Source organism: Haliotis cracherodii, unplaced genomic scaffold, assembly GCF_022045235.1.
Source record: "Haliotis cracherodii isolate W230 unplaced genomic scaffold, xgHalCrac1.p SCAF_8, whole genome shotgun sequence".
Classification (NCBI taxonomy): domain Eukaryota; kingdom Metazoa; phylum Mollusca; class Gastropoda; order Lepetellida; family Haliotidae; genus Haliotis; species Haliotis cracherodii.
The window spans coordinates 16,604,817-16,620,951 of NW_027266341.1; the positions used below are offsets into that span (position 1 = coordinate 16,604,817).

A 16,135-nucleotide genomic window follows, 5' to 3' on the forward strand; every position below is an offset into this window, starting at 1 on the left:
TCGTGTGGTCATGCCCGCTGACTTGGTTCCATGCTTGTCACCGTATCCAAATTCCGTAGATTGATCCTCATGATGTTAATCACTGGATTGTTTGGTTCAGACTCGGTGATTTACAGACCGCCGTCATACAGCTGGAATATTGCTGATTGCGGCGTTAAAGAATAAACAAACAAACAAACAAATATATTCAAATTTAGAGACAGGAAATCCTGGTTGGGACTCCTAAGTTCAGATTGGGCCCCAATAGTTACGTTTGCCGTCAGAGCCGTCTAATATGGCTAATTGTGTGTCATTGTATTGCGATGGCATCGTATATCATTACTCGTGCTTTCGGTCACTGGTTTCCCTCCGTGATGGAGAAGAAATATAACTAACCGTGGCATAAAATAACATTCACGGATCATTTCTGCATTTATAAAACACAACGCAAAAACACTGCTTATATTTTTTTATTAATATAGATTACATTTCCTCACAGCTGAATATAAATACCAGTGTGTAAAACTATTTGTAAAATGTCAAATAGTATATGTTTTTCGGCGTCATTGTCCATCAAGAAATTTGGAATTCGTCCTCAACATCTCACTGCTTCCACACCAGTCAAACGGTTCAAGCCTTGTGGATATACAGCTTTGCAACAATGCACGCCGTCGTCATTGGCTCTTAAAACAGCCAGAAGCACACACAATCACACAAAAACATACCCACACACAAGCATCCAATACGTGGTGCCACACTTCATTGTGGAGACCGACTGACCTGTGTCAATTCTTTGGTCGCTAGGAGCCGTTCTGCATATTCGTATCCTTAAGACACGAAGCGTTCGTTCGAGCGTTAAAGAAGGACCATGCCCAACGGACTTGTATCAAAAGAAATTCTGATCTTGAGATATTTACTCAGTTCTATAAGGGTAAAAAATATTTCCTGGAGTTGTTTATGCTCTCTTTGTTTACAAATATACCTGGTTCTTAATTATTAGTGTCAATCCTACTTGGATTTCCAATGGGCCTGCGCGCCTTGCATCCATGTCAGTTTTTTTTAAAAAAATAACATTTTCCTATGTAGATTTTACATCAACTACTATTGATCCTCGACACAAAACATGTCATTACAACTATCCAATGGTCCTCGATACCATACTTTCATGCTAACAAACACACTGATATAAATATAGATTGGATTTGTTGTTAAAGCCTTTTGTTCTGTACTATCATCATTGACAGCGACATCTGGTCCGAAAGAATTCTGGTGTAATGAGGGTCCCAGTGATCCTGTTCAAATACTATACTGCACCTGTGATATTATACATTCTGTTATACTGACCGCCTAAGGCGGTCAATGGGGAACATTATCCCGATATCTTTTGGACTCTGTTAGGGTATAAGACAAATTGACAGAGTTGATTCAGCAAGCTTTCCTAGGGTCTTCATGCGGTCGGTCTTGATGCCGAAGACTTTAATCAAGTTGCTGTTATCAAAATACAACCTGTTCTGGTAGTAGACAATGTTACGAGGAGATGCGCGAATTTCCACCACGGTTTCTGACTGACCTTTATCCAACTGCAGGCGTTTAATCCCGCCCCAGGAACTGTAATACAGCGCCTGGTTGGTAGGGTCGAGCGATACGGCGAATATGGAGCTACTATCCTTGATGAGTTCCTCTTGTCGTCTCCCGTCATAACTTGTCTTTACTAAGAAGGAGTAGTGGCATGTATAAATCACTCTGGCATCGGGGTCTACGGCCAGGGAATACATGTAGGGGCCGTATTTCTTCATGTGTTTCACTTCTCTTAGATGTTTGCCTCGCGTCGTCATCTTACTGATGGTGTAGCGTGGCGTGGAAGTTGTGAAGAACAGCAATCGTTTACAGACATCGATTGCCATCCCTTCAGAGGACAAGCGAGACAGCTTGGTAGACTTCGCAGGCGTCTTAAGACTGCTGGAGAATATCCCAGGATCTCTTGAGGTGTAGTTGGACCATATTACACTCTCTGTAGCAGGATCATAAACAACGCTGCGAACTTGACTGGTTTGCAGTGGGAATATCTGCTCGTCGTTCTTACCAAAGATGACGAATTTGGAGTCCTTGTAACTCACCGCCAGGACTCTGTTTCCGTGTTTGCTTTCCGGCTTGCCATCCGTTGTTTTGGATTGGCAGGATTTTGGATCTCTTTTCTGAAAATGAGAATGATGGAAAATAATACAAAATCATCTGGGGGTCAGGGGGTAACTGGAGCCTAGGCTCTCCTTAACTGGACACGTGTGTATTGTATAGATATAAAACGTCTCCACCATTTCTTTTGTACTGGCGTAGCATGATTGATAAATGTTACTGATTTAATTGTGGAACGCCGAGAATGTATATTATCTTGATGAACAAACTAAACGACGTGACAAACTGGTTATTAAGGTGTGAGCTGACTTCTTTAATCCCACTGCTTATCTGAATGGACAGTCTGGAAGCTTTGTCAATAGAACAACCAACACTACGACAAATTAATGAGATTGCCTACCGATATTATGATATTCTAATATTCCAGACTAATATTATGAATATCATGTCATTATCAATTCTATCATTTCAAGATTTTACGGATATACAATGATTTAACTATATATTAATGTGATTGGCAGCTGGTATCAAGATTTTCTGGTAATAAGTACTAAACGTCTGAGACCTGCATCACTTCGGGCTTTCATACCACATTAAGCTGACACGCCGTGATATAACTGGAATACTGTTAAAAGCGGCGTTAAACCCAACTCACTCACTCAGTAACGCTAAGTAACCAAATCACGGTCTCTTGTATGAGTGAGTGAGTGAGTGAGTTGGATTTAACGCCGCTTTTTGTTCACCATGGTGTTGAAACCTACGAGCACAGGTAGGATGCAGACAAACCTAAAACATAATCGGGGCAAACCGAGATTCGAACCCACAATCAAAGGTATCTGGCGTGCCCAGGGGAGGCAAGTCTGCAAAGCGAATTGCGGCCCCTTGGACGACCGGACCACCCATGCCCCCTGAAATAATTAAGAACGAGCAAAACAACAATATGAAATGACGCAGATATTTGTCAAGATGCTAACTCTGAGTTCAATGTGACTAAGCGAGATAACGTGCAACATGGGTATCTCAGTGTATGGTTGCATTAGTGTAGCTTCGAACTCCCAACTCACGTTATTTGTTTTATATATATGCCTGCTTGAGACGATGTAGTCGAGTCGTATATTAGCCAACAACCTGACAGGAAAATATGTGTCACTAGGATTACACTAAATGATAAGAGACAAACGTAGCCCATTAGTCGAAAAACATTCAGTTTTAAATTTTCATTAAAGCGGTAAAACCAAGTCGGCACCTTGTGCCATCACTGATTTGCAGTCATCCATCCATATAATTTTTCACCACGATTTTGCCTTTGCGCTCAGTGGAATCTGTTTCTGAGATTTTGTTCTCTACGGAAGCCTTTTAGGGCCATTTGTTTTGTTAAAAAAAAAATCGATACTATCTTGAAATTTCAAGATATTAAGTTGAAATTTCAAGATTCTAAGTTGAAATTTCAAGATACTTAGTTGAAATTTCAATATGGGAATTTCAAGATACTATATTGAAATTTCAAGATACTAAGTTGAAATTTCAAGATACTTTCTTGAAATTTTAAGATACTAAGTTGAAATTTCAAGATAATAAGTTTTTAACATCCTAAGATGTAAAAATACGTTTGAAGTGAATAATTTTGAAATATCAACTTAGTATCTTGAAATTTCAACTTAGTATCTTATTTCATATTCTTTCGGTATCCTGTAAATAAATACCAGCGACTGGTTGACAGCACAAACAACAATCGACTCAATCGGGGAACAATAAAAAGCTAAACCAAACATTATACGAAAACATACTGTCAAATCTCGCTCCAGTAACACTGGGTTATCAGATGATCGCGCTCAACCGTTGCTTGATTAGAAAACAAAACAAAAATTGTTCGTGTGTTATTGGATTTTCAGTGATATATTAACAATTTCACAACTATTACGCCCAAAGGAATCTGTTTCGGCAGATAACCGTGACTGGCTATTCGCTGGCGTTAATGTTTTACATTAGTACAGCTATCGGTCATGCTCGAATTCCAACTTCGAATGTCTGTTGACTGATGGAATGTGGTTCTCATACAGTGCAACGCAAATCAGCGTGACCCTCAGACAGGATTTGAAGATTGTGACATAGTCGAGGATATGAGCGGTAACCCAGCCTAAGTGCATTGCCTCCACTGGAAGTGAGGTCCGCGTTAGTTTCCCCACACACGCCGTATATATTTTGACATGTATATCTGACATGCAATTAACGATAGTTTTGTGAGAAGGTCTTGAAACTACCGTAAAGTCTAAGCGAAACTCACTTTGTCTTTAACACTGTATCCGACAAACGTGAAACGTTAATGGTGCAATGGCCACACGAAGTCATTAAAGTTGCTTGTGAACGATTAATTTGAACATATTTTAGAAAAAAGCAAACGATTAAAGGTAACGCGAAAATCGGATCCTGGCACAGGAAAGAGACGTAACTCGGCACAGTCAATTACTGATTATGACACCACTGGCTCAATGTATGCTGAGTATGATATGTTGACATTGTGCTTTTCCACCAAAATCTTACATTAGCATATCTGACCTGTTTTTGATTATTCATTTCTCAGGGGGCAGGGATGATGGGGTAGCTTAGTGGTGAGGGCGTTGACTTCGCTCGTCACGCTGAAGGAGCGGGCTCGATTCCCGACATGGGTACAATGTGTGAAGCCTATTTCTGGTGTCCCCCGCCGTGATATTGCTGGAATATTGCTAACATCGGCGTATAGCCATACTCACGAACTTGTTTTTTTTTTGGGGGGGGGGGGGAGGGGGTAGACTAACATATAGTCTCTGAAATGAACATATACAGAAAAAAAAAGTTGTTCAGTTATCTTAATAAAAATCTAATAAAAAGGGAGCCCAGTGATTTTTCATTTTCAGACTTGCCAAACATTATAGACTTGCATGGGCTGTAGTTGATATAAATGTATCAGGGTCTGTAAGACAGACTAGGGGGGGGGGGGGATATGTGTGGTAGAGTATCACACCACAAAAGTGAATGTTTTATTGTTGTTAGATATGGTGTACGAATGAATGTAGAGAAACGATGTACTGTTTGTTTTTATTTCACTAAAAAAAATAATATGACAAACTGAATAATCGATTACTATTTCAAGCATGATAGCCGTGTTGCAAGTGTTGTTTGATGAGCATAAACGATCCGTTGTACAGAGGTTCAGTGAATGTTACTACCAGGATGTTTTATTGTATATTTGACTAAAGCTACCATCATCAAAGACCTACAATGATAATAATAATAATGATAATGATAATAATAATAATAATAATAATAATGATGATGATAATAATTACAGATTTAAATAAATCATGCAGCAAAGAGGGTTTTGTTTATTATAATTATTAAGTAATATATAATAAGAAGAATTAATAAAAATAATAATAATAATGATAATAATAATAAACAAAACCCTCTTTGCTGCATGATTTATTTTAATCTGTCAATATTATTATTATTATTATTATTATTATTATTATTATTATTATTATTATTGATGATGATGATGATGATGATGATGTTTGTACTTGGATTGCGCTCCATACACAACGTAAATGTTCAAAGCGCAAACAGTATTACCCAGTCAATGGGTGCACTCGATTTTCATTCATAATTGAATAAAATTGAAGATGGTGGTCGGAATAATATTTTGTATCTTATTGGTGGAACTACGGAACGCCTGCTTGTGTTGCCGTGGCTGCCTGTGTATATATCAGCGAGTTTCGTATATCGCATGACACATTTACAGGCTCCGTGCGGTTCGGGGATACTGACGTATTAGGCATGTGTATGCTTTGTATCGAATGGGGAAAGAAATGCGTGTGGGAGGAAAAAACGTCCCTGGTAAAGACGTAAAAACAAATAAGGAACTCTTGGAAATATCACAGGTTGAAAAAACAAGTGCAGCCAACCCCCGTCAGTCGGGGACTCGTTTGTACGGACACCCGCATCGAGGACAATTAGTCAACATCGATATTTTAATATGTTCTTGATAAAATACAGTGCATAATAAGGGCTTTGTCTTTCACATTAGAACTACGATTGTTTCTTAATTTAGAGAAATTTTGCAAAACCTGTTCTGAAAATATATCTGGCAAAAAGTGTGACTGACGGATCGCATTTGTCTGTCCAACACACGCAGGTTCGGACTTTGTATCAACATTACATGCATCAGTATGGCTGGAATGTGCGGAAATATGGCAAGCCGTTTTCACATTTATTACGGAATTACAGATATCTTCAATTGTTTTAAAGATATCGGTATTTTATTTAAAGATATCAATAATGTTTTTAAGATGAATAATTAAAAAATAATTTAAGATATCTTAAATTCATTTCTGATATCCATAATACAATTACCAATACCTTAAAATTTTACGATGATTTTAACAAATTAGTTTGTGATATCTCTAAATGTATTTAAGATATCATTAAACAATTACCATCCTACTGTACATAAATCTATTAGAAATAAATTCAAGATATCTTAAATTCAATTCAAGATATCATAAATCCAATTAAAGATATCATTAATAATTTTGATGATATCTTTATATCAATTATCAATATAAGTTATCTAGTTTAAGTAACATTATTAAAGTAATGTCTTTGACAATGGAAACATTTGAAGATAACAATGATTAATTATTGATATCTGTATTCAGTTTCAAGATATCAGGAATTGAATTACTGACATCATAACAAAACGTGAATTTCTTTAAATCATATTTTGATATCAATAATCGAATTTTAGATATCAGCAAATTTTTTTCAAGATATCAGTAATACGCTTCACCATATCCTTAATTCATTTCGTGATATCTTAAATTTTATAGCAGATATCTACAATTATCGGTTAATAATTATTATTAAGATATCTTCAATTCCATTCACGATATCTTCAATTCAATTGAAGATATCTTCAATTCAATTCAGGATATCTTATAAAGAATTGAAGATATCTGTAATTCCTTAATAAATGTGAAAACGGCTTGCCATACGGAAATGTGAGCCCTTTTGGAAAGCATTTATTGTGTAACATTAGCAGTTCTTGACCCAAGCTGATTCGATAGGAGAAGTATTTGTTGAAGGGTACCTAAACGTCCCTGTTTTTTTGGCGTGCCTTCGAAAGTTCCGTAACTTCTGTATAATCCTTTTGACACCATTTGCATCATGACCGCCTCCGTGGTCTAGTGGTAGAGCGTCCGCCCGGACAGCGGAAGGTCGGCGGTTCGATACCCAGCCGCTATACCAAAAGACGTTAAAATATGGCACGTGTTGTTACCCTGCTTGACGCCCAGCATGAAGGGGGTAAAGGTTGTCTCGTCAGCCATATTAGTGCAATAATCATGAACGCGACATTTAACCCCTTACCTCACCTCATTTTTGTCACCAAAGTTAATTCTACTTTAATCCATTCGTTATATTGGAATTACTAAATCGCTGGCTGACATGAAACATGAATTACTTTAAGTCAAAAACTTACGGTCTTGCTGACGGGGCTTGTTTTCCGAAGGCCATGTTTCCCCGCTGAAGCGTCATTTGGCTCAGTTTGATTTCGAACAGTTTCAAGAAGGACACCATCTGCCGGATCCATTATTTGAAGCTCCCCTGAACTGTCGAACCCCGATGTTCTAGCGGACTCTGTGGATCTTGGGGGCATCGTGGAATCGTGACGCTCCAGATGATCCTCGAAGTGGCGCTCCATAAGTCTCATGCGGTTACCAACGTTAGCGAGACGAGCCTTCAGACGGGTCACGACTCTTTCCAATCTCTGGACTTTGCTCTGCAAGTCTTGTTCTGGTCTGGCCTCCACAATGTTGGCCATATTCTTCTGGATAAAATCCGAAAGATTACTATCCAGAAAGGATCTGATCATCCCCGGAAGAAGCACTCTCATTGTTCTTTTGACAGTCTTATCCCGAGCCCTGATGTGCTGAATAGAGGCTGGTCCTAACTCTATGACTTTGGTCTTCGGGGGCCTTGAGGGTGAAATGATATCGCCAGACCCATCTAATTCCAGCAAGTCCCCTTTAGCCGAAGAATACACAATACATAACACAACGGGTAACACTCGCAGCAGCTTCATCGTTAATGATTACTTACATCCTCCAACAGCTGGTACAAATCCGCCTGCATGGCATCCCTTGGATCCTGCAATACAAAGGCAAGAACATCACACTCAATGGCACAGAGAAGATTTGTATACAGTAATAAGTTGGTACATTCTTAAAACCTGCTGTTTCGTTCCAGGATCACGAAAACGATGGATATTCTTTCAGTTGAGACAGTTTATGTTATGGGATTGTTAGGCGCCGGATTTACGTTCTGAGTTTCTAGTTACCATCCTAACAACGCCACCTGTGTATCTACATGTCTGTGATAGCTCAAATAACGTCGACGCTCTTGTGAAACACATAGTGTTGAAATGTTTTTACAGCTCGTTTGAGGCAGTGCTTTAAATTATGTGTTTTCTACTGGAGGCAAATAAAACTCGGAAATAGCTTAATTACGTCCACTTGACATAAAGCTGAGTGTTTTATCAGTATTGATGTGTGTAGTTGTTTTGTTAACATAGAGCCTGCATCCAGCTTTTGCAGAACTGAACGGTCGCATTCAGAAATAACTTTAATGAGGGCCATCATTCTATGTGCTATGTTATGTGGTCACTCACTGTTGACAGACGGTTCACGTGGTATTGGTGCGTGGGTAGCGTCTTAAACAGTAATTCATCCATATGCTATTAAAACAACTCAACGTCAGTATGGTGAGAGAGTGCGCGAGTGAACGAGTGAGTTGCGTTGAAAGCCGATTTGTAGAATATTTCACAGCTTGATAAAGGTAGAAAGCAGGACGGGATGCAGGTCTCAGACGTTTACCACTTCGGTGAAACTCACGAGCACGGGCGTCTTGCTGACAAACCTAGAAACATAAGTAGGGCGAATCTGGATTCTAACCCACGGAGATCCGGGTTAGAATCGGTTTTCAGCAACCCATGCTAGCCGTAAAAGGCGACTATGCTTGTCGTCAGGGGCGACTAACGGGATCGGGCGGTCACGCTCGCTGACTTGGTTGATGCATGTCATCGTATCCCAATTGCGTGGATCGATGCTCAGGATGTCAATCACTAGATTGTCTCGTCAAGACTCAACTATTTACAGACCGCCGTCATATAGCTGGAATATTGCAAAGTGCCCCGTTAAACAACAAACAAACAAATCGAACCCACGGTCATATCTGACCCGAATAAGGGACGCAACTCTGCTCGTCGAAATGACTACATTGATAAAAATGACAAACTCGCGTATAGCGCTCACAAACCATGAAACGTACACAAGAACAAAATTGGATTAGAACCTAGCCATCAGATCACAACTGTTAAGTGACAGATGTACAACTAATATAGGTCAAGGTCAACATGCTCCGCTATGCCATCACTAAAGACACCTATCAACCAATGGCGTGCCTGGTTCAAAGTTGACCACCGTGATTTAGCAACAATATTGCTGAGTGCTGCGTTAATCAGCATAACATTATACTCACCCACTCTGACGTCATGTGATTTATGTTTCATCTGCAAACACCAGACACTCAACACAGGCCTGCACACTATTTTGTCATGTTGGGAACTACTGTCTGCTCCACAAAGTCGCTGCACGTTTGTTATCAAGGGGTGTGTGAAAAAGAGCTGAAGTGTGTCACAATCACCAAGGGAAAGAAATATCATTATTGGACCAGTTGTCGCCGCGTTGTTGGTATGACTTACATCACGGCACAAAGCATGACTAGACCTGGGTCACCGTCAGCTGTCCTTTCACATTAGGCTGGCACGACTGAAAAGCTGTTCTAAAGCGGCGTTAACTTACAGTCACTCAGTCTCTCAATGCTTCTGGAGACAACTTTTTGAGTGTCCTGAAAAGACGTTGTTAGTGAGCAATGTCTCCAGAAGAAAACGCCTACAACTCCGGTTTTGTATACAAAATGAATCACAGCATGGATGTTTTCAATTCTATACTTCCACAACATTGGCCATGGGTTGCATACGTCACTAAGCACGAGTGGCAAATATTTCGTTACATGACAAATGAGTGTACACTCAAAGGCTACGTCCATGCTGTATCACCTACTTGTATAACTGTTAAAGTATTAATACAAACATGCAACTTAAAATCATTGAACATTTTTAAATGTTCATTTTAATTTTATTTTTCAGTTTCATGTCTTCAGGAAAACTTTAATTCTTATATATCTATCATACGATCGTGACATCCGCCCACATAAGAAGCTTCAGATTTCAAGTAGTTGTAAGTTAATTAAGTTTGTATAGTTTTTTACGTCACGGGTGTAATTCCACACCCAGCAACATCCCTCTATATGGGGCGGCCTGTCAATAAAATAATCGAATGGATGGTTCCACTGATTGATATTAGGAGCATCAGTCCAACCCGTCGAGGTTCGATGTCACCGAGCCTGATCAACCGATGTGACAAGTGGTTATAGAGAGGTTACATGCATGTTATTTTTGCAACACGTTCTTCATCAGTCGAGGTTTAACCAGAAATGACGTTTCACAAAACATTTCGCCATTCTGAGCCTTGTACATATGAAGCGGAAGGTCGACGGCTCGATGCCAGGCCGTGTCATACCAAGACGTTAAAATATGGTACTTGTTGTTACCCTGCCTGGCGCTCGGCGTTAAGGGGACAAAACAGGGAGTGCTCGGTACGGGGTCGGTATGAGTCTGTGAAGTATCCATGTTAAACTGCATTGTATATTATTGGGCTAGCACTTTGAACGGACATAAGTCCAAACTATACGGGCAGGCATATACGCATATACTTGCACGTTGAGATACGACTGCAATGATATTAAACGCGATGCCTTATAATTATGAAAAGACCTTTAATCCTTTCATTGAAAACCAAGAGCAGATTTCTCTGTATATATTATCTAATTACAATAATCAAACGTACTTATAATCCCGAGGAAATACAGCAAGGGAAGGTGAGCTAAATATCCCCACTTGACCTCTACCTTCACCTTTTACCTCATGGGAAGGTCATTTACCTTAATTTTTTCAGACAGCGCCAGTCAATGCCCCTTAGCTTAGTGTCAACACACATTTCAAGGTTTGACCTTTAGTATGACCTTGGCCTATTGTATTATTCATAAGTATGTTAGAAAAAAACAGGCTATGAAGAAGATACATGAAATTTTATACCCATGAGATCTCTCAAAACACCCCGGTTTAAGAAATATAAGGCGGTAGCTGTAAATTCAGGAAAGCCTTAAAGCAGTCCCATATCTTATACTATGGCACTATATAACTACTGATCTAGAATTCTTGAAGCTGTGGTATGTTCTGGTATGTTCTGGTATCATCAACTATCAACGAACACAGTTGCCAGTGGAGCTCATGTTTGTTATATGCATAAATTACAGACCCGCGAGTCTAAAATTTCAGAACATCTATTTTTTTAAACAAATGTTAGTCCAGAAAACGCATCCAAGAAACTCGATGGTAAGGCAAAGACCCCTGTGAATAGATTATTAAAAACCTCTAATTTACTATTGCTTTATATCACCCATCCAAACATGCTTTAAAAAGGTCATTTAAAACAAAATATTTGTTGAACCTAAACACTGTATATCAAATACTGTATTTGGGATAACACTTTCTTAGTAAAGTGGGGCGGTCGGGTAGCCTAGTGGTTAAAGCGTTCCTCGTCACGCCGAAGACCCGGGTTCGAATCCCGACATGGATACAATATGTGAAGCCCATTTCTGGTGTCCCCCGCCGTGATATTGCTGGAATATTGCTAAAAGCGGCGTAAAACCAAACTCACTCACTCACTCTTCGTAAAGTACAGATTGGAGTACTTTTGGGGGCTGAGTCCCATTCGGGATTCGAACCTACAAACACTATGGCTGTAAACCAAGTATAAAAATATATACGCCTAAAAGATAGCAACGATAAGACGAGTAATCCATTTGTCTCAGTAATCTACTTAATCATAATCACCCTGTGCAGGGACGGAAAAGGGAATCGCAATTACGCTAATAGTAGTGAATGAAGAAGGTGGGTACATGACCTATGGATTAGTGAAGTATTTACTGCTCTGTCTGTCCGATAAAGCATGTTACCGTAGCCAGAAAACTCCAACAAACAGGTCCGATTACACGACTCACACTGACACGATGCAGCTGCAGTGTCAAATCAGCCAAAACCAAATCCAAGTCACCCGCTTGACGTCCCTGGAGCTTGAAGCGGGTGGATGGGTATGTAGCCTGGTGGTTAAAGGGTTAAGTATAGCTCTTGCATGGAACCTGTTTCGTGGGACCCTGTCGTGGCAAGTCTATTTTCTGTGTTGGTACACTGTTACCTTCGTTTCAGGGGCGGTCGGGTAGCCTAGTGGTTAAAGCATTCGCTCGTGACGCCGAAGAACCGGGTTCGATTCCCGACATGGGTACAATGTGTGAAGCCCATTTCTGGTGTCCCCTGCCGTGATACCGCTGGAATATTGCTAAAAGCGGCGTAAAACCATACTCACTAACTCACTACATTCGTTTCATAAGTCCCAGTCGTGAAATATATGCACAGTTCGCCCGATACACTTTCCTGAAAATTACAGTTTAAATTGTTTTGCTTGTTTGTTTTGTTGTTTAACTCTGCACTAGATAATTGTCCAGCTGTATGACGACTGCCTTTAAATAGTCAAAATTGGACTCGACAATCCAGTGTCTGATCCTATGAGGTACGGTCCACGCCGTCAGAGTACAATGACACGCAACCAACCAAGTCACAAATCTTGACCATCGGGTCAAGTAAGCCAGACGCAGGACAACCATAGCTTGCCTGGGACCTGGAATCCAGGAATCCCCATGCGGAATGTCCATGTCCAAATCTTTTATTCTGTTCCCTTCATCGGGACACTATTAGTACATTCCTTATATAAATTCCTGTCGTAAAATAAGTGCACAGTTACTCGACACTTGAAACAGAATCACGAAATATCGTGATGATTAATATAAAAAGATAGCTTATACAGTGTGCTATAGTGTGCTATATATTACGTGATATTCCTTACAGCAATGACAAAAATTGGAAAGTCCGCTTTTCAAGAAATGTCTGTTTGCTTAGCGACAAACATCATCATTGCGTTCTGATCATGTGGTTACAATCCTAGTAAGATTCGACTGTCAGGTGACTGCGAGAGGTTGTATTTAGCAATGACCTTGGTCCACTGCGCTTTAAAAGTAAGAGTTTCAGTGTTGAACACCTTAAAACGAAGACAAGCGGAGGCATAACAATATTTCTATTTCTATACAAGACAGCTTCTTTCACCTACATGATTAATGGCCCTTAAAGATCCGGGGTAGAATGGGTCTTCAGCAACCCATGCTTGCCGTTAAAGTCTACTAACGTGATCGGATGGTCATGCTCGCTGACTTGGTTGATGCATGCCATCGTATCCCAATTGCGTGGATCGATGCTCATGATGTCAATCACTGGATGGTCTGGTCCAGACTCGATTATTTACAGACCGCCGTCATATAGCTAGAATATTGCTGAGTGCGGCGTTGAACAACAAACAAACATGATCAACATATCTCTCAAAGCAGCAGTGTCTGTGGATACAAATTAAAGTGACGGGGCACATTCTTCCTATTAGACCGACGATGTCAGGGGAACATGAGTTTTTTCATTCATAAGGCGGAGTAGATACTGACGTATTGTCCCCAAACAGGGTCCAGCGAGGTAAGCTCCTTGTTTCTATCGGTTTTACTGAGGAGACGGTAAGTTGTTAATTACACTGGTTACGGTATTAACACGGTATGAAAAGAGCTGAGAAAATAATTCATAAACCTATTTCCGTAGAAACTAAAATCTGCTGAAATACGTGTACCCCCAATTGTATACTTGTTTTTATCTTATCATTATTTATTTTTTTTAAATCCAAACATATTTTTAATCTAAATGGGTCGAGTTGGTTATGGTTTGCCTTTATACGACTCAAGACTCATGTTGGCAGAACGTTATAATCAAGTATGTATTGATCGACCAACTACCCATTCACTTGTGGGTCTTCTTGGGTCGCGCACCCGGTTGATTAAAAAAGTGTCTCTGTTCAATTTAAGACCAGGTTAGCGCGCGTGCGTTTCAAACTTTCTATTTCTTTCCGCTTCATAACACTTCCTGGCATGGAATTGTTATCCTTTGTTCTAGATTGGAATTGTTATCCTTTGTTCTAGATTCATCGACGGTCGAATCAGCATGTCTAAACACATGTTATATAAACATCAGTCATTCAAAAATAGTTCCGGGACGGTCCCTGTTCCTATCTATAGGCGTATAACGTCATCATTCTCCTCCGTTAGGGACGTCCATCCTTGCTGTGGGATGACACGATGAGGTTCCCAAATACACATAGGATAACATGGCGAGCGGCGCGATTAAAGTCTCCTTTGGATAACAACTGACGACAAGACTACGGGATCGACTGATCCGAAACCAGGCTCTACGAAATCGAGCACAAATGGAGTTTCCCAAATAGCTGCAAACTTCATCAGGAGTACGAGTTACGGGTCAGACCGTTAGAAATGGTCAACAAGCAGCTCATCTCAATCCTCGAAGGCCACGTGTTGTGCCGCCCCATACAAATCATCACATTGCCAACAGACGTTAAATGGCGCACACAACGTCGAGACTGGGGTAATAGTGGATGGTCACGTGTCATGTTTTCAGATGAGTCCCGATACACTTTCCTCTTCCTTGACAGACGTGGTCGTGTGTGGCGACGTTGAAATGAACGTCAAGCCAATGTCAATCTGAGACATGATAGATTTGGCGGTGGATCGTTTATGGTGTGGGGTGGCATCACTGTGATAGAGAGAGCCCCACTCCATATTGTGCCAGTTAGGGTCACTCGACAGTACTATCGGGGCAACATACTGACAACATTGGTTGTTCCGTTTGCAAGGCGTGTGGGTTGAAGTTTTTTCTTTCAGGACGACAACGCCCGTGCTCTCCAAGCACGAATCAACTCCACCACCACAAACTCCATAGAATGCCATGACAAGCAATGCTTTCCGCCATTGAACGCGCATGATAGCGAGAGGTGTGAGTCAACGTCACAGGCCGCTGACCACGTTAACTGAACCTGACCAGGCCCTCCAAGAGGAGGGGGATAGACTCCTCAAATCCATTAAGAGATTCATACGCACTTTTCCCCGTCGAGGGACTGAATGTTTGACAATATGTGGCGGTATTACGCATTACTGATCAAAAACGTCAACCTTGACATTCCCCATCTTAACCCTATCGTCCTTCAAGATCGTTGGCGGTCATAACATCTACTGTCATACGTCACTTCCGGTAGTATGTACCCAATTCGTTTTGTATTATCATACAACTTTTACTAGAAACTAATATTTCTTACAACTTTGGAAACTAAACTTATTTCCGAGTAACCTACTTTTCTAAGAGCATATAACAAAGGGACAAAACTCCATATCATGCTTCGTAGATATAGACATTTGTGATGTATATTAGACGCAGTGTTAAAACTCCCACTTACCTGCTGGTGTAAAAACCTTGGCTACATTTTACAGCCACTTCAAACATCTCCGGCCATGATTACAAGTAGGTGTCGACGGGACATATTTACTGGGGGTACAGGTATCTACAGAGCGGTAAAGGGTACTCTTAATCTGATGCAGTATCAGCGTGATACGGATACCGTGACAGTGAACGGGCAACTGCGTGATACAGTTTCCTGTTATCACTGGCTGTTATCAACTCCACGCGTATCCTAAATACGAATGACGTCATGGAAAGTAGTTAACCTACGAACCATGAACACGTACATCAGACTTAACTGACGGGACATCGCGGCTGTGTAATTCGATACGCGAGGAATGTGCTTATATCCATAGAGTCACTGCATGCGGAATGTCCACACATATCAGGAGTGTCTCATCAAACAAAGTTTGT

General features: G+C 40.5%; 1 protein-coding gene across 2 annotated transcripts; it reads right to left on the bottom strand.

Annotated features, from left to right (window-relative positions):
• Positions 1 to 450: 450 nt before the first annotated feature.
• LOC139449554 (uncharacterized) lies at positions 451 to 15,888 on the bottom strand. Of its 2 annotated transcripts, none has more exons than XM_071231005.1 (3): positions 15,720 to 15,888; positions 7,628 to 8,295; positions 451 to 2,174 (listed from the first exon to the last, which is right to left on the bottom strand). In XM_071231005.1, exons 2-3 carry the CDS (start codon positions 8,228 to 8,230, stop codon positions 1,374 to 1,376), a joined length of 1,404 nt encoding a protein of 467 aa, XP_071087106.1. In that variant the 5' UTR covers positions 8,231 to 8,295; positions 15,720 to 15,888; the 3' UTR covers positions 451 to 1,373. The 2 variants fall into 2 exon arrangements, with proteins under 2 accessions (XP_071087106.1, XP_071087107.1); XM_071231006.1 differs by lacking the exon at positions 15,720 to 15,888 and adding an exon at positions 9,685 to 9,713.
• Positions 15,889 to 16,135: the final 247 nt, after the last annotated feature.

Coding starts and splice junctions, on each gene's coding strand:
- LOC139449554 (XM_071231005.1), bottom strand. CDS start 8,230: ATGAAGCTGCTGCGAGTGTTACCCGTTGTGTTATGTATTGTGTATTCT. Junction 2,175..7,627: donor CAAGCCCCGTCAGCAAGACC/GTAAGTTTTTGA, acceptor TCTCATTTTCAG/AAAAGAGATCCAAAATCCTG.